The sequence below is a fragment of the Lepisma saccharinum genome, chromosome 1 (assembly GCF_977018435.1).
Source record: "Lepisma saccharinum chromosome 1, izLepSacc3.1, whole genome shotgun sequence".
Taxonomy (NCBI): domain Eukaryota; kingdom Metazoa; phylum Arthropoda; class Insecta; order Zygentoma; family Lepismatidae; genus Lepisma; species Lepisma saccharinum.
The window spans coordinates 199035358-199051569 of NC_139229.1; the positions used below are offsets into that span (position 1 = coordinate 199035358).

Below are 16212 nucleotides of genomic sequence, written 5' to 3' on the forward strand. Positions count from 1 at the left end.
CTCTCCATATACACCCTTGACACTATGGATCCAGGAATGTTGAATGCCCAAACAACTTCAGAAATGGAATGTTTCATGCACCTAGCTCCAACTATCATTCAACATTCAAACATTGATATTTCTCGCCATGTAGCCATAATCGCATTAGAAGACATATCACAAGACTCGCAAGACTACAACTGCAAGCACTGATAACGCTCTGCACATTTATACACCTGTTACGTGATGCTAGCGCCACGTAAATATTTGCATGCAGCTATCCCATGACTTTTGGAATTGAGTGTATGGCACTGGCCCCCACCACCCCCTTCTATAGAGCAAGTCTTATATTCGGTGTTTACATTGTGGGTGATTTGATTTGAGTTATTTGTTCATCTTGGGGATTACAGTAATCCATAATTTCATTAATAGCACATCAATTTAGCATCTTCATGGGTGATGTAGTATAGTTTTCTAATATTTAAAATTGTACAAATGATACAAAACGGCAATATAATTACTGAATCAATTTTATAGTACATATTTATATACCTACATTTTCTCCCAATATATGGTAGTAGATATTATACATTTATTTTTACATAATGACTTCTTGTTGCTATGTTGCCTTGGTTTATGACACACACAAATATATTTATGTATTCAAACATATATATGAATTAATGGGAGCCCCTTACAAACATGCATCAAAATATTCAGCTATAGAATAAAATTAATGTTTAACTGCTGAGGAAATTTGTTGTACATTACCAGACCGTTGTGATGAATTCTGTTTGTTGAGCAGAAATTTAGCGTTTTTCTACTCTATTGCAGGGGACTGTTAGGATTATTAGTTTAGCAAATAGTGGTTTACAGGATGTAAAGCTAGGCAAACATTCAATAATTTTTATCATTTATTGCATTTAAAAAAAATGTAATTTATCTTTTAAGTGTGCCCCTAAGTAAGTATTGCAATGGGTATTATTAATTGTACGTAAGTAGTAGCCAGAACTGGGGGGAGGGCAAGGAAATTTACTTTCTATTGGTAGACAAGGCTTAGCATTAAGATGTTATAGTGCAGGGGAAAAAAATAATTAGCAGAAAGTTGGGGGGGCAAGTGCCCCCTTCACCCCCCTAATTGCCGCTGCTGTTTGTAAGCATAATATATCATAAGTATATCCTCATTTATAATATTTATTTTTGCTCTGATCATGTAGCACATTTGGCTCAGCTTATTTAGTAGATTGTCAGTATGATTATTCCGTGCTAAATCTGAATTATCTGCAGTCGTAGAAATTTTGTGCTTGTGACCTGTTGTATTAGAGTTAAGTTTCACTTGAATGATGTGGTCTGCTTTTTGAGTGTGTTTAAGGTGAGGAGGGACAATTACACACTAGCTGTGCATTTATTTCAATATCGTCGAATTGGGCACTGCTATTTAAAAAAGGGTTTAGTATACAAGAGAGAGTGAATTTCTCTCGATGTTGCAAGTGGAAACTGTTTTTCAAGTTGATTAGTAAGCTAGACACGATGTTTGAAAAATATGATTAATAAGTATTTACAGAATCCCATGTATTCCTTATGGAAAATAGACTTCAACTTCAAGTTATGGCTAATCGAATGGGAGTTTCAACTTTTCCTACTACTATGACATATTTCAACATATCCTTTTTCCATCCATGTACTTTCCTATGTCATTGGATGTTTGATATTCCAGAGAGAACCAATTTAAAAAATTGTCCCATAAGCCTAATGCATTTCTCCTTGCCTCATGCGGTCATCCTGGCAGTGTTGCCAAACCTGATGTGCATAAAAGAGCTACGTTTCACCATTAATAGAGCTAAAGATGACTTTCAAGGAGCTAGATTAACGAAGGCTGCATAAAGTGCCTCCTAGGGTAATTTTAGGTGTCAGAGGGGCTATTACCGTTGGCTTAAAGTGATGGCAATTTATTGTTAGTTTTCACCGCCTAGATTTGGCGGCATCACCCATCTCAATAATCCAATGATGTTCATATGAAATCGAAAATAAAGGATTCCCGGATAGTAATATTGTCATCTTCACCTTAGCCACAGCACTATATATAAAAATACCTGGGGAGGAAAGAGGGGGTGGGTGATGCAACCTATATATGAATATCACGTCACATGCAAAGGGTTGTCTTTATGGGCCGGAGCCAGTGGTGGCATCATGGTGGGGCAGAGGGCGGGTGTCACAGTTCACAGTCAAATGAGTGCACAAAAGAGCCAGATCTGGCTCCAAAAGAACAAAGTTGGCAACAGTGATCGGCAGCTACCCCAGCGAGAAAGACCTAGGGGAAATTGTCCCTCCTTTCCTTAAAGTGGATGAGATTCTATTTTGTTGTGCTTAATATAAGTTTGTTTTCTTGTAAACATTGTTCAAGTTTTTCAGCCATATTTATTTGAAACTGTAAAGCTTTTAGATTATTGGTGTAAACTGTTGTCATGAGCAACTTGAAGGAGGACAATAGAGGACTGTACTTTACAGAAGTGATGAATATCGAGCAAATCTTTCATACATGCAAATTAATTTCAGTGGCAATACATGGAATTAATTTTACCAATAATTACGCAGTCATGACTAAATTTGACATTCAAGTAGTTTGGTATTTTTGAAAACGTGCCTTGTTTGTCCCTCCATGGAAAAACTTCTGTGTATGCTTATTTCTGATTGCAGAAAGAAAACATATGCAAAAGAAAGATAAAAATACTCTGTGCTCAAAAATGACTACTTTTACATTTGAAAATGATCGCTTCCCATTAATTTCTAAGTGTTCTAGTAGCTTATTTCAAACTTCAAATTGCTGAATTAATGTTTTTTCTTCATAAACTAAGAATGCATTATTTTGTATGTGTAGCAGAAATAGTAAGATTAAACATAATTGCTTGATAAATGTTACAAGCCAAGTGTTTTTTATCTTCACATGTCCAGTGCTCCAAGTGGATATTCCTAGATACGGATGCTTAGTTGACATGGGGGGGGGGGGGTGCTTGGTAACTAATGGGGATGACATATTTATTGTAAAATCTGGAATAAAACCATGATAGCAATTGTACTAAATTGGAGTCAGCATACTGAAGTCATCATCCTTTAGAGAATATTTTATGTTTGATAACTTTGTAAATTATCTATCAAGTGTATTATTGTAATCCTGCAATTCTTCACAAAAATCTAGGTGTTCATACAATTATATATTTCTATGCCAATGTTACTTTTTTTATTTATAATGTGCAATTTTTCTCTTGTAGGACATCTGTTCTGTTTGTTTCAATTTCCTTCATCGTCTTGATGATAATTTCTCTGGCATGGCTAGTATTTTATTACATTCAACGTTTTCGATATATTCATGCTAAGGATAGACTAGCGGTGAGTAAACTTAAATATTAAGTACCTCTTAACTATTTAGTATTGTATGACATTTTTCACACCCATGGATATGGGTCTACGGAAATAAAGAATTTATTATTATTATTATTATTATTATTATTATTTTCTATTGTCTCTTGCATAGCATAAGTCAGTAAAGCAACAGTTACTTCTGATGGTGTTTGAAACATCAATATAAAACATATTTTACTACAGTTGTCCACTTTAAGTTTGTCACATTAGTACCCAAATAGAGACCACATTAAAAATTAATTTCATTGCTCTATTAATCCTGTTCACTTTGACCCACTTTCTTTTGTAGTTTTCGTTATACACATGTTTTTTTGTGAATCTTTTCTTAATTATTTCCAACTTTGTACCTAGAGTTGAGTTTTTCTAACTAACATTACATCTTTGCTTTTACAGAGAAGATTGTGCAATGCTGCTAAGAAGGCACTTTCCAAAATACCCACAAAACACATCAAATCAGAAGACAAGGTAAAGGAAAATTTATTCCAAACAATCTTATTTTTTATTCAGTAAAAGTATCCTTTCCGTTAAGAAAGTTTCGTTTGTGGTGATGATACTTTTTCCCCTTTAAGTACTTTATGTGTATTAAAAAACTTCTAACATCACATGCCAGCAACATTCTTGTTAAAAACAACATAAAACAAGCTTTCAACTTAGTCTCTGAGTCATCATCAGGGCTGGTTGAGACTGCGAAGAAGACATGGTTGAGGTTCGGATGTTTCGGATGATGCTATTTGCTGTGTCTTCCGTAACATGTCGTCGTGATCTTGTAGTGTTGGTAAGTTCCTGGTTGTTCCGATTGGTGGGTGAGAAAGATGAGTTTCTTAGTTTGACTCTGTTATACCATAATAAATAAAGATTTACACCATGGGTGTTATACCATAAGAAATAAAGATTTATACCATGGGGTTTACCCAAGTCACATGATACATATTCAGTTTCTGCAAACAAACTTTCTCCTCCCTTATGTCAAACTTTGTAGTGTCCTGACCAGCCCTGATGATGACTCTAAGATGGAGTCGAAAGCTTGGACAAACTTCTAAAGTGTCTCACATCATGTTATTGTATGTTTTGTGTTGCTTTTGACAATATTTTATATATGCAGTCCTGCCGTTGTATCTCCCTGTGTCCAATCACGGCTATTTTGACAAAATCCTGTCTCCCTGCTGGCTGCTTCAGGGACGAGGGTTTCAAAAGTTGTGGCTTGTTTCCCAAACTGGGAGCCAGCGGTGGGTCTAATTGGGTGTTTGACTGCAAGTTCCTTCATAGGTAAAAGCAGCAACAGAGGGTCACTGCCATAAAGGCAGTTCCTGCGCCAGATATAAGAGTGGTGGGACTGTAGTTGGGTAAAATGTTGTTTGTGCCCGAGGTTTAAAATTTATTAATTGATAGTTATAAGTAGTGTAATGCTTACAAGTTATACATTAGGACAGTCCATATGGATTGGTCTGCGACGCCAAGGGTCCCGGGTTTGAATCCTGCTCGGGCTTGGTTGTTTGTGAAAGTCCATTCATCAATTTCATCATTTCATCACTCAACCCCATCTTCGCAAATTAGCCAAGAGGCACAAAACGTGAAATAAATAAACTAAATCAATCAATCAATCATATGGATTGGTCTAACACTGGTTGCTCAACTATTAATGAAAGAAAATATATTTTATGTATGAATTCACTTATGTATTTATGCTTCAAAACGGATAACTTTCTACTGATAACAGACATGTTTCCACATAGCTTATAGCCCAATTTGCATTTGCAGACATTTATGGAATCATCACCATCTCTGAAATGGTAAAAGCCTAGACATCTGAAACCAGGTATAGCTCATATGCTGGGAGTTCACCAAAATTAGATGACGCACATTCAGTTTTCACAAATGGACTCCCTCCTTGTTTCAGGAAGCAATGCACAAGCCGCACCTGTCTGAAATAAGAATTGGAACATTTTGTAGTAAATTCATGTTTTTATAGGAATTTCTATGTCGCTCTTTTTAAAATGAAAATTTAGTCTAGTAGTGTGCATCACTTTTGTTAAAAATGAACTTTTCAGAGCAAGGCTCTACCTTTTTTTATGCTTTTTTTTTTATTACAAGAAGCTCAGGTAAGGTAGTATTATAGTAAATATTATACCAAATTTGATTGATTTGGTTTAGTTAGTTCACTTTTCTGCCACTTGTGGCTAATTGCAAAGATGAGAATGAATGGTGGGTGATAGGATGAAATTGGTGAAATAAATATCACAAACGCACATGGCCAGAACATGACACAAGCCCACAGAGTATTATCCTGGCTGTGATTCCAAATGCCAGAGCCTTGTTAGCTTCCAACAGTGTGGTCCAAGGTGTACTACATGTACATTTCATATTGTACCAAATTGTAGAAAATACCCCATTCTCTTTTTAGAAATCCATCAATATTCACGTTGTTCATTTTTTACTGTTTGGGTGCTAATATCTCGGATGGGCAAACTGCTAAATACTTGATTTTTTGCTACAGTGAATTGTACTGTATGGTACAGTAAAAACTTACGCACTCACTGAAACTTAATTAAGAGTAAATGTGTAATAATACTATTAGTGGAGCTATTTCTTGCAAAGAAATTTGAACATGGGGAATTAACGACTTGCTTTGATAAGAATGTTCTGAAAAGTTCAACAAAAATTATGCACATTTTTAGTGTCATTTAAGGAAGAAATATGCATAAATTACTATAACAACAACTTGAAAATGTTTTGATTGGAATTATTCTTGTTTCATGTCTAGGCTTTACTGTTTCAGATATATTGATAGTTTGCAAATCCATAAATCACTATGCACATTGACGGAAAGATGGCTGTCAGTTTTAAACTATAGATATGTATATAGAATCATACATAAAAAAATATTTTTTCCTAAAATGGTTGAGTGACAAATTAATTCAAAATTAGACCACTTCATATGGATAGACCCAGTAATGTTAATGTATTTTGATGTTGTTTAAATAGATCTTTTGATGTAAGCAGAGTGTTAAAAGTTACTGTTTGGAAAAAATTATAGTATATTATTAACATATTTTGCCATTTTGTTATTCTTTTGGTCCTGCATATTCAGATATTATATACATCTCATGCCACAGCACATCATATCACTAATTTTAAATGAAGAAACTATTTCACTATGACTAATTATAAACTTTACTTGGATTTTTTCTTTAGGAAATTCAGGGGGAAGGAGAATGTTGTGCTGTTTGCATAGAACCATATAAAATCTCGGATGTGATTCGGATCCTACCCTGCTGGTAAGTCAGGCTCAAGATGTGACACATCTGCAATTAGTTACAGTTCTCTCATTTTTCAGATCTCTATAATGATATTTACAAAGCAAAACATTTGTGCATTGCGTGGCAGTATGTGACTAATTACAACCAAAACAAATGCTATAATTTCCTTTCTATTAAATATATTTCCCAACTTAAATGCATACTCTACAAACTGTAATATTGCATAGGGCCTCCCTGATGGCATAGTGGTAATGCCGTCGCCTTGTAATCAAGGGGTCCTGGGTTTGATACCTGGGGCATATTGCACAGTGGTTTGGATCCAACTTTAAACTGTAGGTTCAGTCCCGATTAGCCTATCTGTGCGTAAAGTGGACTTAAAACATAAATTCAAACAATACCCTATATGGCCAAAAGTCACTGGACACCCAGTGCTGTTTATTCCAAAGACACCAGCCAGGTAACTAATAAGATGTCGGACCTCCCTTCGCTATTATTACAGCATTTATTCTTCGGGGCAGGCTTTCCACCAAGTTCTGGTATATTGCTGGGGGATTTTTTTCCCCATTCATCCAGTAGCTTTGTGAATTGTTCATGGGTGGTTTTCAGTTGCCACTGACAAAAATTAATGGCCCGAGGCCAAAGCAGGAGAAACTGATTCAGACTATGATACTACCGCCACTTTCACTTGGGTGTCCAGTGACTTTTGACTATGTAGTGTTATTACACATCTAGTACTGCCTCCATGTTCTGTTCATAATTTTGATTCTTCTTGATCTCATTTCAGAACAAAGTGTAGTTGCAAACATAACCAAATCAAAGCAATACGCATTATAAATATTGTAAAATTGTTGAACACAGCTCATTATTATTTATTCCTATGCAATGAAATGTTTACATGGTAGAAACAAGTAAGCAATTGCAATCCTAGGCATTATGTACAGTCACAGACACTTTTGGGTTGTGATGGCCTAATTTACTTTCAATGGAATCGCTACACAGCACAAGTGTCCGTGACTGTACATAGGAGATATACTTAATTTTTATTAGTACTGTCTTTACATACACATGTCTAATGTTCTTCATTTAGAACAATTGAGTCAATGAGGTAGCCTAAATCCCTCATGAATCTTCCCCCTCTGAAAAGTGTTTGCTGTTTTATTATGCTTCATGAAAATGTATGTATGTAGATTACATCATATTCAAAGATAATCAAGGAAGCATTCCATTGGTGGTGAAGATGACAAAAAATATAATGACTATAACATCTCTTAATTGTGTTGTATGTAGTGCATTTCTTTTTACATTCTTTTTCAAGATTTTTTGAATTCTTAAAATTTCACATCCTATTTTTGATTCACATTCAAATTATTAAGTGAGTAAGCAAAGGTATAAACATATCTAGTAAGAATGTGCCTTGAGTAACAAAATGAAAGGGAAAAAAGGGAGGGTGTACCCAAAATTAGAAGCATGTTTCCTTAAATACAAAATAATTTATGAAAGAGTGAATCGGGACATTAAGCACAATGAGAAGATTACCAAAACCTCCAATAATAAGTGCAAAGCAATGTGACAACAGGTTAAAAAAGTATTACAGGGTAATAACAATAAACAAAATATCATCATAGAACATAATGGCAAATTCACTGACTATAGCAAACTTATTTCATGAATTCTACAATTGCAGATAGATACTCAAATTTAATTAATTATTAAAATAACCCATTAGTCTTAAACAACAAACATGTGTAAGAAATCAATATTATTGAACCAGATACATTGAAAATTATAATTCAAACGAATAATAGATGATCCTACAGTGTAGATGAAATAGAGATTTTAATTGTAAAAGGGAGTAAGAAACCTCCTATCATTTATCATATCTTGTAAACCTATCCTTATGAAATAGAACTTGCCTGAGAATTGGAAAGAAGCAAGAGATATACAAAGGGACTAACCAAACACTTAAAATTACAGACCTATTTCATTATCTTCCTTTTCAAAAATATTTTAAATCTGTGAAAACACATAATATCAATTTTAATAAGCATAATACTATCACCAATAATCAACATGGTTTCTACAAAGGAAGATCAATTGAAATAGTAATATTAAATTATTTAGAATACGAAAGACAAATGCTTGATAATAAAGAACAATGTATAGACGTCTTCTTGTACGTGTACCTACCAAAAGCATCCAATCTGGCTTCCCGTGAAAATTACATTACTTAAAAAAATTAAAATGCCATGGTGTGCATATGAGGTGTAGCTAATGATTGGTTCAGGTTCTACCTAGAAAACTGTACTCAAGTTGTAGAGATACTACAGATGCAAGTCTGAATTATATGAAATATCACATAAGAGTCTCCCAGAGATTTATCTTTGGTCTGCTAATGTTTATGATGTGTATTGTGATGGCTACCAGTAAGGAAACCAGTAATCTAACACTTGGCAAAGTAACTGTTTAATTTCGTGCAAGATTTTGCTTTCTGTTCAATTAATGATATTTAAACATTTAAAGGTATGGAATATCTGCCACAGTATAGACACCATCTTATTGTTGCTCAGAGAAGAAATATAAATAAATGTACGAGAGGTGTATTGTATTGATTTAAAATTTCAATATTTACTGCAATCCATGGTCATGACTAGAGACTGCATTTTAAAGGGAAGTCCTTTTTTATTTTTCAACACTGATCATGGAATAAATAACAACAGTATTGATAATCATCTTCCATCTAAATAATCACATGGTTTTGACTTCTGCCCACATTCCCCTTTTTAAAACATTTTTCTTTCTGGTCCCTTTATTGACAAGTTTTTTTATCTTACATTCCTTTTTCCCTCTTTTTAAAAAACATCTTCCTTGGTCCCTTTATTGACAAGATATCAAATATTTTGTACGGCTGTTTTTTCCCTGAACCATCATTCAACACTTGTCTATTTGGTGCAGTTTAGAGGAAAGAAAGAAGGAGCACTTTCTACCTTCCCTTGCCTCCATGAGTGTTGGGAGTACATCACAGCGATTGTTGAAACAATGCTATCTGGGCTTATGCAGCAACAAACACATTGTAAGCAGCATGCCTGTTGGGTTGAAAGTGTACTTATCTGCTAGATTTATACTTTTATTGTGAAGTTTTTTTTTAGAATAGTTTTAACTTTGTGTGACAGTGACAACGGTATTGAGTGTCAGTAAAATATTGAAGCTAGGTACAAGTGGTAGCAAGCTATGGAATGCGGTAAGCTGTTGCAAGAAAGATTTCATTGAAACTGATGGTAAGATTATTTGCTGTACCTTACCTTCAAAAAAAGAAAATGAAAAAGGACTATAGTTTATATTTTTGCACTCCATAAAAGTATTATTTTAAATGAAAGCACAATATATACCATTCATATATAAAAAGGGATACATTAATACCAAATTTGATGTATCCCTTTATATATGAATGGTATATATTGTGCTTTTCGTTTGAAATAGTATTTTTAGTGGAGCAAGAAAACTATAGTCCTTTTTTCCCCTTTTTTTGGCAATAACTTTCCCTTTTTTGGAAAATTTTTCCCTTTAAAATCTGGTCTCTAGTGTGTCTAGTCATGACAGTCATTCGTACCTAGTACAGTGGTTGTTGCCTGATGATAGTGCTGGACAGAAGGGTGCAATCCATGTACAACATAGGGATTTTCTCCTTCTGTTATCAATGCAGCATGGAGAGTGATCGCCAAAGGCAGCACTGGATAACATTGTTTGTGATTGGTGGGTGTGTGTGTAGATAGCATGTGCCATAACAGAAAATAGTGTAAAATGGGTTGGTAGGCTGGAAAAATGGCTGCATATCAATGGAGAATGAACAAGTTCTGGAAGGAAAATGATGTGACAATGCAAATCAGCATTGCTCTAGTGTAGTGGCTCAACCTGGACAACAGGTACGTCACATTCTCGGATAAAGAAGTGGCTACGAGTCTCACCATAACCACCTTGCAGTACATCTTCCACAAGTGCCTTAAGATGGAGAAGGTGTAAACCAGATGGGTTCCCAAATCCGTGACCCTAGTGCAATGACAAGTATATCAAAGTGAATCAAAATAGCGATCTCCTGCAACACTGCAACCAGGATCCAGTGGGCTTTATGTCTAGGCTTGCGATGAGACATGGCTCCATTTCAATGAACCAGACACCAAATTCCAATCAGTGCAGTGGAAGCATAAGGAAAGCCCATCCAGACATAATTTCAGAGACACTGAAGTACTGAAAGCAGCTGTTCAGGTGTGGGTGATAAGTGGCTCTACAATGGCCTGGGGAGCTTGCACACCAGTAACAGAGGTGCATACAATAGAAGGGAGACCACATTGAGAAGGTGATCCTATCTACAGAGTTGTAAATCATTTGTTTGTGTGGAAAGAGATTGCAATTCAATATGGTACATGCTCATAATATTGTATTTTGTTTCTCAGTGGTTTCCAGTAGTTAAGGAACAACATACTGCCTGATTTTGCACATTAGAAACTAACTTTTAGTATCTAAATATTGTGTCATTGCTTTTTATGAAATTCTTGTGTTTATTTAAGTATGCCATGCTTTAATTACACGATTTTACTTTTTATTTTTCCAGGCATGAATTTCACAAGTCTTGCATAGATCCATGGTTACTTGATCACAGAACATGCCCCATGTGCAAAATGGATATTCTCAAATACTATGGTTTTTTGGTAAATATTTTCAATTTCTGTGAAATAATTAAGATATATAAGTATTAAAATTAGGTTTTGTTCTTCAGAAACAGAGCGTACTTGAGAAATACTTAAGTAAAACTTCATAAAGTATGTACACACTAAATCTCTGTATTTATTCTTCAATTTTATTGTATATTTTAAATTTGTGACATGTAGAGGGAATTAAGGACAAAGGATGGTAAATACAGTACAACTATTTTACTCTAAGAAAACTTAGAGAAGGAAATCAAATTGAAGCCAATGAATGAAGGACTCAAGTGTAAAATGTAGTAAGCGACATTTTGGTAATTTTTGAGTGAAATTGCCATGTCATACAATTTGCATTGGACTCAGTGAAGGCTTTCTGAAATTGGTAAATGCAACACGAAAACAATTTATCTACAGTATAGCTTCTAGTAACCTTTTTTTCTTAATGAACTCAGAAATGACCAATGTGTCACTTACCATGTTTTACACCCGAGCCCTTCAAATAGGATATGAACTTTTTTTCTAAAAAATCTAATGAAGTATTTCTTTAGTGGCCAAAAATCAAGATACTTATGTGTTCCGGCATTCAAGTGGAGCTGATAATTTTGGCTGTTCTGTTAATGGTTGCTTTCATATGAGCTCTAACCTACTGGGAAGTAGATGAGTAACACATACCATAATAGTATTGTTTAACCTAACTGACTGACTGTTCAGTAATTGTAAGCATTCTTGAACACATTTTGCATGCAGTTACGCTGTGATTTAATTTACATTTCAGTAGGGATACCTCTAATATTAATTTGAATTCAATATTTCTAGAAGTCAAATTATACTACAAGGATGAGCTCTGAGCTCTCCTATACTTCCATTTTTGCAAGTTCCTTATTTAACGTTAATGGGATCATTATAATACAGAAGTGCATGGGACTGCATTGGCAGCAATTTAATCACTTTTTCTGTGAGCAGTTCATTAAATGAATGTTATGTTCCACATATGGCAACTTATTTGTAAGTATATTAAAACTTGTTGCTTTGTATGTTTTACTTGAAGCAGAGACAGCTCAAAGTAACATTTTACCCCAGGCAAGGTGGATTTTTGACATCACCTAATTTCTACCCTGCCCCCCCCCCATAAGTTTTCAGCCTGGTCCCCCTATTTTCCACCACCCTCAATAAAAAAAAACCTGAGCATGTTATATATTTACTGTTTTAACAAGCAAAAATATTAGCCTTATTTTTAAAATACTTTAAGTATTACTGTTAAAGAACACATTTATTATAGGTATGACAATGCCCAGCCCCACATGGTCAATTTGACAGAAAAAGCTCTCACTAAAATGCACTGGGGGAGTGTTGCTCCATGTCCTTTCACTCCACACTTAGCCCTCAGTGATTATAAGATTCGTTTGAGCTTCTTAAAGATCATACAAGAGGGAAGGAAATTAAACACTGACACAAAGATATCCTGCAGTGACTATGACAGCAGTTAACCAGAGGATTCAGAGAACAGCCATGATGGTGGCAGTCGTGCCTGGATGCTAAGGGGAATACTTTTAAAAACTGGCGTAGTTTATACCTGGGTCAGGCTAGGAACCAGCCTCCATTCATATCACAGAATGGCTATTTTGAAAAAATCCTGTTTCCCTGCTGGCTGCTTCAGGAAGGAGGCAGTGTCAACAGTAGGCCTCAATGGCTGTTAACAGCTGGTGACTGCCATAAAGGTGGTCTCCGTGCCAGCTGCTACAGTGTCCTGGCTATAGTGCTTGTAGAACTTTCCAGCTTTTTATAGAAATTAAAGTCCCAGTCAACTTGAACGACCCTAGTATTTTCCTGTATCGGAAAGAGAAGGTCTTCACGTACATAATAGTGAACTTTAATAAATTGTACCTTTTACTAATAGAAAAGAACTATACCAAACCTGTAAAAAAAATTCTGGTAAATCAGAGTAGACAATTAACGGAAACCAAACCATTAATTTATTATTATTATTATTATTATTATTATTATTTTATATATTATATTATTTTATAATATTATATTATATTATATTATATTATATTTTATTATTATTATTAAACAAACAATGTTAAATATAACACACATTTCAAAGTACAGTAGAGCGTCGATTATCCGAACGTCGGTCAACCGAACGACCGCTTAACCGAACTGTGTACTCGCTCGCACCTGTTACTCTCCCACCCTACCGTCCATCATCCCCCTCATTCCCAAACCAAGTTTCCCACAGTAGTCGCCGCACTGAGCCACCGCTGGCGGAACATTGCTTCTAATGGGGCCTTCATAAGGTGCTGCTGACCGGCCAAGCCGCCAGTCGCTGTGTTTCAACAATCAGCACACTTCTGTCGGTGTATGTATTGTTCATGCAAAATGCGTATGTAATATGTACATATTTTTGTTTAATAAACTGTACCACATACTATATATTCCTACTAAAGTTGCCTTTGTACGTTACTTTGTAATACTTAAAGAGATGCCTGTTTTTATGAATAAATTTACTGTACAGTACTTCTTTTTGGCAAATAAACATGCACAGTTCGATTATCCGAACAAACCAGTTTTCCGAACACCCATGTCCCCCAATTACTTCGGATAATCAACGCTCTACTGTATGTGCAATAAATTACAATTCACACATAACTAAATTCAAGAATCAAAAAGAAAATAATTTAAACAAATATATAAATAACTCATTATTACTAATTCTTCACTTACTAACTTCTAATTAATTATATAATACTAAGTACAATAAAACTCTATTAATCAACTTCTAATATATATATATATATATATATAATAATAATAAAATAATAATAATTTTGTATAATAATTTGTATTTGTATATAAACAAAATTAATTACCATTCTGGCTCCCAGAATTGGTAAACATAAATCCAATTGTGTAAAATCTCGCAAACAATATTGTTTTTTTATTATTATTATTGTATTATATATTGCATATTTTGAATAATAAACAGAAAAGAAAAGAGAAAAAAGATGGGGGAACCGTTTAAATTCAGAGATTCTGACATCCTGGTTTATTTAAAGGCACCAGGACAGTAAGCACATACCCTCGAATGTATGCGGGTGTTGGCGGGCTTACTTCGGGGGTTCCTCCCTTCTTTAAAAATATTTTCACGTATTTATTTCATAATGTTCTGTTATTGAAATCATAATATTAAAACTGTTTTTTTCACTTTTTAGTTTACAGGAAGCCAGGAGAGCATTCTTCACATTGAAATAGACGATCAAGGTCTGGGATCAAGTGAAAGCCATGATTCAGACAGCATTCAACAACGAAGCATCAGTCCTCTCCCTCAGATGCAAAATGTTTCTACAAATTCCATGGTAACCTTGGTTTTTCATCGCACCCTCTGAACTTTCTGTATATAGTTACTGCACCTTTTCTGTCAAAGACTGGAGTTGAATGTTGTTTAATTTCTCTGCATGCCTGTGCACATATCATTTCCTTTCTGCACTTTCATATCACAAAGTGTAATTAACTATTCAAACTAGATGGACTGTTTGTTTGAAAACAGTTTCCTTTTGTTGTTTTGTTGCTTTGCAATGTGTACCGTGTATATTTGTATACTAGTGTAAAATAACAATTTTGCTATTTTTGTTTGCACAAAGATGTATGTTTCGTAGGATTTTAGATTATGAGATGTGGTGATAATGCTCAGAATGAAATGGTTAGAGGAATCTATTAATTCAATCACTTACTATTTAAATTTGAGTTACCACATAAACTGCACACAGGGCTAGCTGAGATCTAGTTTCGCAATGCAAACTAACTTCTTTCAAGCCTGTTTGACTGATGTGCAGAAATTCATAAATATTTCAAATAATTTTTCTTTGTATCTAATGATTTTTTTCACCTGAAATATGAAAACTTATCAAAAGCAACATAACAGATCTATATCACACACTGGCAATAAGACAAGATAATTCCTCAGGTTACCAACCACGTTAAGTCTGAAAAGTGTGAAAGCTAACATCATGTTAAAAATGAATTAGTGGAACCTTGATTTTACATTTTGCAGGGAACCAAGGTGAGAGAACTTAAAATGCAGAAAAATTAAAAATTCGGGAACATTTCATAGCATTTTTATATTGGGACCATGAAGATCGAATGTATTGGGTTGATGTAGGGATGTGCCGAAGCCAATTACAGATGCATGAAAATTGGCAGAAATTGACGCATCGGCAAAAATCCGATATTTAAACCGGTACAGATAATACTAGCGTTTACCTTCTAATAAGTTTTATATTTTAATTTTGTAAGGTTTATTGAAAATTAGGTTATGATGATTCTTCATCTCATTCAGAGGATCAACCTACCTCAAAATTAGAAATAAAGCAATACATTGCTGAACCAACTATTCCACGTGATCAGGATCTGCTGTTGTATTGGGAATTCAAAAGTGAGTATCCAAACCTGAAGCAAGTGGTAAGAAAATTCTTGTTCATACCTACTGCTTCAGTATTCAGTGTTTGCTGGACAGATTTGTGATAAGAGAAGTAGGTTACTTCCAGAAGTGCTTCAAAAACTCGTGTTTCTGAAGTTGAATCTGCCAGCATTAAATTTACAACATTAAGAACAGGAATTCGTTTTGCATTTCAAAGAACTGCTTGTGTACTAATGTTAAATCTCTTGAGAATCTATGTTCATCTTAAAGGTTCACATAACCACTTTTTTTTTAGATGCAAATGTACATTTGCATCTCTTGAGAATATATAGGATGTTCCGAATAGGACACCGAATTAGAAAATTGGTTAACCCTTAGTCCGCCCCCGTAACACATATGTTACAAAAAAAGTATGTCCCTAGTAGCCGCTGTAACACAT

At 34.6% G+C, this 16212-nt stretch overlaps 1 protein-coding gene across 2 annotated transcripts in view; it reads left to right on the forward strand.

Annotated features, from left to right (window-relative positions):
* Positions 1-16212, forward strand: part of LOC145978143 (E3 ubiquitin-protein ligase goliath-like) — a 266512-nt gene that overhangs the window by 237544 nt on the left and 12756 nt on the right. For both annotated transcript variants that reach the window (XM_083110587.1, XM_083110584.1), the window contains exons 3-7: positions 3249-3366; positions 3793-3864; positions 6592-6674; positions 11263-11359; positions 14569-14712. In XM_083110587.1, coding sequence (XP_082966713.1) covers positions 3249-3366; positions 3793-3864; positions 6592-6674; positions 11263-11359; positions 14569-14712 — 514 coding nt within the window. The remainder of the gene's footprint in view (positions 1-3248; positions 3367-3792; positions 3865-6591; positions 6675-11262; positions 11360-14568; positions 14713-16212) is intronic.